The following is a 9444-nucleotide window of genomic DNA, read 5'->3' on the forward strand; positions in this document are numbered from 1 at the left end:
TTATGAAGTCAGGGAGAATGATGTTGATGTATGTTTGGAAGATGACAGGGAGGTGAAGTGATTTTGACCAGAATTGCCAGAGTGCAGGACTTCAGAATCAGGTTTATTGTCACCGGCATGTGTCGTGAAATTTGTTAACTTAGCAGCAGCTGTTCATCGCAATACATAATATAGAAGGAACAAAAATAAATGAATTAGTAAATCAATTACAGTATATGTTATTGAATAGATTAAAAATCGTGCAAAAACAGAAATAATATATATTTAAGAAGTGAGGTAGTGTTCATGGGTTCAATGTCCATTTAGGAATCAGATGGCAGCGGGTATGCAGTGAAGTCATGGGACTCATTAATGATGTGACTAAATTCAGAGATATGTGGTGATTTTAAAGTGTTAGAAGAAGTTTCAAGTAGAAGAGAAAGTGAGGGAATGAGGTATTTTTTAAAATGAGCAACATTTTAAAATTCATATGTTCAAAGTTAAAATTTATCATCAAAGTATGTATACCTAAACGTATACAACCTTGAAATTCATTTTCTTGTGGGCATTCACAGTAGAACAAAGAGATGCAGTAGAATCAGGAAAACCTAGACATAAAAAAGACTGACAAACACCCAATGTGCAATGTGTTGCTGGATTCGATGCTGGTGTGGTATATGTTCAGAGGATTCTAAAAGACAAGTATTACTGGAACTAATTTATTTCATTTGCTTCTACATTTTAGGTCTTGCTTCTATTATGAAAAGACTCCTGACTAAGTATGACAATCTATTTGAGGTCTCTTTTCCTTACTCTATGGGATGGCATGGTAAGGTCAACTAAATTTTGCAGCGAACAATGTGTGAAAGCAGACTACTATCATGTTACTGTTTACGCTGAGCTAGGTGCCTCAAGTACTACATTACCTAATGAAATTTGTGATCCAAATACGTATAAAGATGTCCGTTTTCTAATCTAAGCCAGACCATCTTCTGGAATATCTCACAAGTAAATTGATAGGTCTGATTTTCATTAGATAAGAAGAGAATCTTAATGTATTGATCTAAGGTTACACAACTATTGAGGAGAGAATTGGGAAAATGATTTTAATGGAGTAAGCTTTAACTGGTATTCTCAATTTGGAGTTGGTTTTCAGTCATTATTTTAGATTTAATACATTTAGATGCATCACAGATGTTAGTTCTGGGCCTGAATTATTTTTTCTCCGTTGTTGGCTAGTGAAACATGAAGACCATTCAATGTCTGATAGTTAATTTTGGTAAAGTGCTTCAATTTGGAATTGAAAATGGAAAAGGTGATTTTCATTCCAATGACATAATTTACTCTTCAATTAGTACAGTCGATCAGAGACTGTTTAAATATTTCTCTTTATAATTTACTATAAGATTCATCAGTTGTTTTGACCAATGGCTACTAATTTACACTATAACTATTATGGTTTAATCTGAAAGATTAATATTCTTTTCATGAATGCAATTTTCCAGTGAATACTCAGTCTTATCACCCTGCCCCTAACAAAACGGGAGCATACAAAGGGTTAAATAAAAATCGATTACTTCAGTCCTTGTTGCACTGTACAGTTGCCCACCATCTGTTTATACATCTGGGTTTTGGCAAAATGATGAAATGCTTATATCAAGCAGGATGGGGTTTGTTAACTCTGTGGTAATCCTGGCACATTTCTAGATGGGTTACATAAATTGCGTTGTGTCATTATACATCAGGGAAACCATCTCTGACTGTGTCCAAAGATAGCAGGGCCCCATTTGCTTCCATGTGCTATAACCATATGACCACTAGACCATAAGACATAGCAACATGATTAGGCCATTCAACCCCTCGAGCCTCCTCCGGCATTTGAACGTGGCAGATGGATTTTCCCTTTTAACTCCATTGTACTGCCTTCTCCGATAACCATTGACACCATTTCAAATCATGAACCTATCAACCTCTGCTCTAGAGTATCCGAAGACTTGGCCTCTACAGATGTCCCTCTGGCAATGAATTCCATAGATTCACCACCCACTGGCTGATGAAATTCCTCCTCATTTATTTTCTAAAGGGACATCCTTCTATTCTGAGGCTGTACTTTCTGGCCCTAGACTCTCCCACTATAGGAAACATCCTTTCCACATCCACTCTATATACGTACATAGGCTTTTCACATTATTCAGTAGGTTTCAATGAGATCCTCCCTTATTCTTCTAAACTCCAGCAAGTACAAGCCCAGAGGCAGTAATCACACCTCATATGATAACCCTTTCATTCCAGGATCATTCTTGTGAACCTTCTCTGGACCCTCTCCATTGCAGCACATCATTTCCTGGATAAGGAGCTCAAAACTGCTCACACCACTCCAAACATGGTCTGACTTGTGCAATGAATTTGCATCACTAAAGACCAAGCTGGCTGAATGCTGACAGACCTACCTGTCACACTGATTCTGTGAGTGAGATAATCCTGGTGACTTCTTCTGCCAAATTCCAGGAGTGAGAGGAGAGTGACTGCTTTGCAACGGGCAATGGTTGATGACGGTCAATCACCCCAGTTGTGGGACTTCTCTGCAGAGTTCCTCAGGGCAGAGCCCAAGGCCCAACCTACTCCAAGCTGCTTCATCAGTGGGCTTCACTCCATCAGGAGTTGGGAAGTGGTTGTACATTGTTCAATTGCAGCAAGATCTGGGCCATATCCAGGCATAGGCCGAGAAATGGCAAGTAGCATTCAATGTATGTAAGAGATTACAGCATCTCCAACAAGAGATAATCTAACTGTCTATCCTTGATATTCAATGGCATTCCTATTGCTGCGTCTTCTGTCAACAACATCCTGGGGGTGTTGAGGTGGCCCCTATGGAGGTAAATGGGATTAGCATAGATGTGGAAGGACATAGGGCTGTACCACTCTATAACTATAAAAAAAATCTCAACCAAAAACACAGTGGCTACGAGGACAGCTTATAGGCCTGATATCCTGAGCAAGTAACTGCTTCCTGACACCCAAAGCCTTTCCATCATCTATGAGGCAAGAATCAGTAGGTTATAGAATACCCTGCACTTGACTAGAGGAGTGAAACTGGAGACCATAAGCAACACACACAAAAAGCTGGAGGAACTCATCAGGTCAGGCAGCATCCATGGAAAAGAGTAAACAGTCGATATTTCGGGCTGAGATCCATCTTCAGGACTAGGAAGAAAGGGGGAAGCTGCCAGGATTAAAAGATGGGGGCAGGCTAGCTAGAAGGTGGTAGGTGAAGCTTGGTGGGTGGGAAAGGTCAAGGGCTGGAGAAGAAAGAATCTCATAGAAGAAAGTGGATAATAGGAGAAAGGGAAGGAGGAGGGGACATGGAGGAAGAAGTAGGCGGGTGAGAAGAAGTGAAAGGTCAGAAAGGAGAATAGAGGAAGTGGGGAGTGGAGATTATTTACTAGAAGGAGAAATCAACATTCATGCCATCAGATTGGAGGCTACCCAGATGGAATACAAGATGTTGCTCCTCCTACCTAAACGTTGCCTATTCTGGCACAAAAAAATGCCATGGATTGACATACCATAAGTACATAAGTAGTCTACTTCATCAACACCCATCTCCTGTCAGAAAAAAATTCATTCGCTGTCCCACCACTGCATGGCGACTGCAGTGTGCACCATCCCCAAAAGGCACTGCAGTTACTCAGGCTTTTCGGACAGCACCTCTAAAGCCTTTGATCTCTACCACCAGGAATGGCAGAGGCAATCGGAGCACTGGAATACTCAACAAGTCGTGCAATCCTCATTCAAAAGCCAATCCCTCATTATTGCTTGGTATGAATCCTGGAATTCCTTGCCCTACCTTTATTTGGGAGTGGATGGGATAGTTGGTGTTGATGAAATGGACTGCTTTGACCTCAACCTTTGTGTATTTATATCAAAAAGAAATGCCTCATTCTGTCCATTAATAGCTTCAGGACAATTGACAGCTACTTGTCCCTCCTCGTTATTCCTGCCATATGCAGATGAAGATCTTTTTGCAGAGATGCAATGATGCTTGAAAGTTAAGATGGTCACCTACCTATAGGAAGGATAACAATAAGATTGAAAGAGTGCAGGGAAATTTTACAAGGATGTTGCCCGGACTTGAGGACCTAAGTTATAGGGAAAGTTTGAACAGCTTAGGACTTTATTCCATGGACTGTAGAAGAATGAAGGGAAACTTAATAGAGATGGGCAAAATTATGAGGGGAGAAATGCAAGCAGGCTTTTTGCACTGAGGTTGTGTAAAACTAGAGCTAGGGGTCATGGGTTAGGGGTGTAAGATGAAGTGTTTAAGGGGAACCTAAGGGGGAACTCAGAGAGCAGTGTGAAAGTGAAATGAGCTGCCAGTGGAACTGGTGGATGCTGGTTGGATTTAAGTCCATGGATATTGAGAGGTTTGAAGGCTATCGTCCAGGTGCAGGTCGATGGGACTAGGCAGAATAATGTTTTGGCGTAAACTTGATAAGCTGAAGGGCCTGTTTCTGCGCTGTAGTGCTCAATGAGGATAGTGTGGATGTCACCCTGGTAGTCACTTTTAGATTTGTCTCTCTATCCATCCCAAGTTTAAATTTGGGCATAGTTTGTAACTGAGGGCCAGGAGAGGTGAATTGCTTTGATTATAGATCAAGAACAAACTGATTGCCATAAGTTGGAATAACTTCTGCCTCTAAGAACTTCAGTACTCACCGACTTAAACAAAACCCATTCTGCTAGTTGTTGTGCTCCTGTGTACACCATTAAATGGTTCTTGCTATGGTAGTTATTTAGTAATTGCTTTCTGTCCACAAGTTGATGTTCAGAATGTTGAAATGACATAGGCCAATCTTCTGAAACTTAAACAAAAGCAGAATGTATGAGGAAAAGTTAAGTACAGATAGAATTCAACTGTGACTCCAGCTAGTCATTGATTTATTGGAAGCATTTTATCTTCTAATTGTTAGCATACTTGAACCTGCAAAATTAACCTCATTGCATTACCAGAAATCAGTCATTTCAACAAGGTGTAAGAAATGCAATATTACATTAGTTTCTACCCTCAGGTCGCTAATCTTGATGATCGTGGGACACTAAAATGTTTACTTCAGAGGTTTCTAACCTGGGATCCCCGGACCCCTTTCTTATTGGAATTGATCCATGGCTTAAAAAATGATGGGAACCCCTGGTTTACCTATCAGATTTTGCAAGGATAAGATTGGCCATTGTTACATTCTAACAGAATTATTGTATTTTAACAGGAGCCCCCACAGGACAACTGTGTTTCGATGACAACCGTCACTGGCAGCTTCATGCACACTACTACCCGCCACTGTTACGTTCTGCAACAATTAAGAAATTCATGGTTGGGTATGAGATGCTTGCTCAGGCCCAAAGAGATCTCACGCCCGAACAGGTGAGGATGATATCACATCAAAGCGTATGCACTGAACCATTGGTACTCTTACAAGGGTTCCAAACCTTTTTTATGCCATGGACCAATATCGTTAAGCAAGGGGTCCATGAACATAAGGTTGGGAACCCCTGCAATATTAAATAATGGTCCAGATCACCACCCCTGACACCACCTTGAACACCATTTAGAAGATCCACAGCAGCTAAGAGTCCTTTAAGAAATTCTTTCTTCTGCAACCAAGAAGAGAAGAGGAGGCAGGCCCATGGAAACATCACATCCTTCCAACGTTCCCTTCATGTCTCTCACTATTTTATATAAAAAATGTTTGTCCATTACCACTGGGTTAAAATCTTGACCACTACCCAGTCCCCAGTCAGCTCACATGATTTTATTTTGAGTTAAGAACTAGAATTAAAAGTAAAGCTAATAATTTAAAAGCATATATAGGCTCAAAAACAAGGGCAGTGCTCAAAGGGAGGAATGGAGTTTAAAGGAACTGATTGTTTTTAAAGGTGTCACTGGATGAATTGGAAAGACAGATAGGAACTGTAAATCCACGCATCTTCTTTCAGTCGCATTTAAAGTAATAGGATTGATTCTCAGGAGTAAACGGGTTTCTTTATGTTAACAGAAATATGGATATGGTGAAGGAGTTCTACCTTGCCAATGTCCTTTATTTTTATAAGACCATAAGGCATAGGGGCAAAATTAGGCTAATCAGCCCACTGAGGCTGCTCTGCCAGTCCGTTACGGCTGATTTATTATGCCTCTCAACCCCATTTTCCTGCCTTCTCCCCATAACCCCTAACACCCTTACTAATCAGGAACCTATCACTCTCTACTTTAAATACTGTATACCCAATGAATTGGCCTCCTTGGCTGTCTGTGACAATGAATTCCACAGATTCAATCCCTGGATAAAGGAATCCCTCTTCATCTCTGTTCTAAAAGGATGTTCTTGTAGGTAACATCCCAAATAGTAGGTAACATACCTTCAAACAACATTAGCAAAGTTCTGTACAGTATGAAGCTGCAGATATTTGAGTGAATCTGAGGTAAAATCGATAATAAGTTGGTTGGAATTGTAAACATAGAAACATAGAAAATAGGTGCAGGAGTAGGCCATTCGGCCCTTCGAGCCTGCACCGCCATTTATTATGATCATGGCTGATCATCCAACTCAGAACCCCACCCCAGCCTTCCCTCCATACCCGCTGATCCCCGTAGCCACAAGGGCCATATCTAACTCCCTCTTAAATATAGCCAATGTACTGGCCTCAACTGCTTCCTGTGGCAGAGAATTCCACAGATTCACCACTCTCTGAGTGAAGAAGTTTTTCCTAATCTCGGTCCTAAAAGGCTTCCCCTTTGTCCTCAAACTGTGACCCCTTGTTCTGGACTTCCCTAACATCGGGAACAATCTTCCTGCATCTAGCCTGTCCAATCCCTTTAGGATTTTATACGTTTCAATCAGATCCCCCCTCAATCTTCTAAATTCCAACAAGTACAAGCCCAGTTCATCCAGTCTTTCTTCAAACTGGAATTTCAGGAGAATGTTATCAGTATTTTAATGAAAGTAGAGGAAGCAATGATCTAAAAACAAAAACCTGTAGATGCTGAACATCCAAAATAAAATGGAAACATTTTTTTCAGAAGCACTAGAAGTACTGATCTTGGATTTCACCCTATCCTGTCCACAGTTCCTTCTCACTAACAGATGTTGCTCGACCTGCTGAGTTCCTCCAGCAGATTGTTTGTGGCTCCAGATTTCAGCATCTGTGTTTCTCTAGAAATACTCAGCAGGTCAGGTAGCATCTAAAATGCTAACACCTTTTTGCCACACAGATTCTGCCTGACTTGCTGAGTTCTTCCCTCATGTTCCGCTTTTAATTAAGTAAGATGTTAAACTGCAAAGGGCAATTACAGTGTCTGAATCAACTACCTGGACCCTTATGCCCAAGGCAAATTGATCCAAATTTAGCAGGTGATGTTACATCGGGAAAGATGTTTCAAGTTCAGAATTCGAAGTAAATTCATTATTTAAGTACTTATATGTCACCATATACAACCCAGAGGCTCATTTTCTTGCAGACGTACTCAGTAAATCCAAGAAACATGGTAGAATCAACCAAAGACTGCACCCAACAGGGTGGACAACCAGTGTGCAATAGACAACAAACTGTAGAAATGAAAAAAACAAAATAATAAATAAGCAATAAATATTGAGAACATGAGATGACGAGCCCTTGAAAGTGAGTCTATAGGCTGTGGGAGCAGTTCAGTGATAGGGCGAGTAAAGTTGAGTGGTTATACCCACTGGTTCAAGAACTTGGTGGTTGAGCGGTGATAACTGTTCCTGAACCTGGTGGTGTGGGTGCTGAGGCTCCTGTACCTCCTTCCTGACAGCAACAGTGAGTAGAGAGCATGGCCTGCATGGCTAAACTAAAGGCAGCAGTTTAGAAATTACAAAGCTGTTTATGGAGCTTTTCTCTATTTCTAATGCCAAAATCTAGTGCATTTTCAAGATTCAAGATTGCGTATTGTCAGCCTTCAGTACACGAGTGTAAAGGAGAACAAAAGGAGGATTTTTCTTTTGTAACAAGCTGTTATAAAGTATGAAATATTGCCTAAACACAGGGTAGAACAAGATGAGAGAGATAAATTTAGATCAAATTGAGTATAAAGGAAAGCAGCAATGATTTGTTCAAAGTAAATTGTGCTAGGCTAACATATTTGATGAGGTAACACTAAAGATTGATGAAGGGAATGCAGCTGATGTTGTTACTATGGTTTCTTAGAAGGCACTTGACAAACTTTCATATAAAAGGCTGATTAGCAATACTCAGGTCTGTTCAATTAAATTGCATCATGGATAAGAAATAGTTTCGGACGCAGGAAGGAGAGCCACAGTATGATTCAAAATTCAACATCTCAAGATTCAAGTTTATTGCCATTCTTCAATATACAAGTATAAAGGAGAAAAAATGATTGTTAATATAGATCAGATGCAGCAAAAAAAACGATAAGCATAAGAACTTAATAAAAATACACAAATGCAAATATAAAAGCAACCTTATAAAACACAATGTACAAGTAGCTGTCATATACATTATGTACATAGATTGATTATGTATGCCAGGTGATATGTATGTAGTGGTGGGTGGGGTGGGTTGGTGGCTGGAGGTGTTGATCAGCCTGATGGCTTGGGGGAAGTAACTGTTTTTGAGTCTAGTAGTGCTGGTGTGGAAGCTGCTGAGTCTCTTCCCTGAAGGGAGAGAGACAACTAGTCCATAAGCAGGGTAGGTGGCATCCTTCGTGACATTGCTGGCCTTTTTCCAACTTTAAGGTCATTTTAAAATGCATGTTGTGTTGCCACAGCTAATGCCGCATGTGGCCTCGACTGTTTTTTCCTGCGTGATCTACTTGCCTAAGTAGATCAGCTCAGGTTTGCAGAGGTTACATAATTATATTGATTAGCCATCCTAACAAAATCTATCCTGGATGTTTACTGCTGGAGAAGGCAATAGAAATTATACTTCCTTGTTACACTCCTGTCAAAGGCGAAATTGTACTGTAATTAAATTGCTACATTAATTCCTCTGTTAGCTCCTGTGACTAAATTATCCTCTTACCTCCAGGCTGCTGAACGACTGCGGAACCTACCAGAAGCTCATTACAAGCTGATGCGGAGAGAATAAAGAAAGGACCTCACGAATGAACAAAATAAACTTCAAAAGACACACCGCCTCATGATTATGGCATTAAAATTTTTGGAAATGTTTATCATTAATCTTTAAAATAAAGCACAATTTTCCCAGCCATTGCATAGATTGTTACTATGGTTTCTTAGAAGGCACTTGACAAACTTTCATATATGCCTCGAGCATAGATTGATGTGTTACAGTAATATGGCAGCACAGTGGCCACTCCGGGTCCAACAGAGGTACATTTGACCCCTGCCATCACACTACCTATTCTCCTAGCTATCCTTTAAGCTATTTTTCTTCTCCTCTCCCCACCTTTTTATTCTGTTGTCTTCCCCCTTC

The 9444-nt window shown here is 40.4% G+C and overlaps 1 protein-coding gene across 2 annotated transcripts in view; it reads left to right on the top strand.

The window, feature by feature from the left end:
* Positions 1-9213, top strand: part of galt (galactose-1-phosphate uridylyltransferase) — an 83814-nt gene extending 74601 nt beyond the window's left edge. For both annotated transcript variants that reach the window (XM_072252370.1, XM_072252371.1), the window contains 3 exons: positions 725-808; positions 5244-5398; positions 9037-9213. In XM_072252370.1, coding sequence (XP_072108471.1) covers positions 725-808; positions 5244-5398; positions 9037-9096 — 299 coding nt within the window. In that variant the 3' untranslated portion in view covers positions 9097-9213. The remainder of the gene's footprint in view (positions 1-724; positions 809-5243; positions 5399-9036) is intronic.
* The last annotated feature ends 231 nt before the right edge of the window (positions 9214-9444 follow it).

This window comes from Mobula birostris, chromosome 3, assembly GCF_030028105.1.
Source record: "Mobula birostris isolate sMobBir1 chromosome 3, sMobBir1.hap1, whole genome shotgun sequence".
Classification (NCBI taxonomy): domain Eukaryota; kingdom Metazoa; phylum Chordata; class Chondrichthyes; order Myliobatiformes; family Myliobatidae; genus Mobula; species Mobula birostris.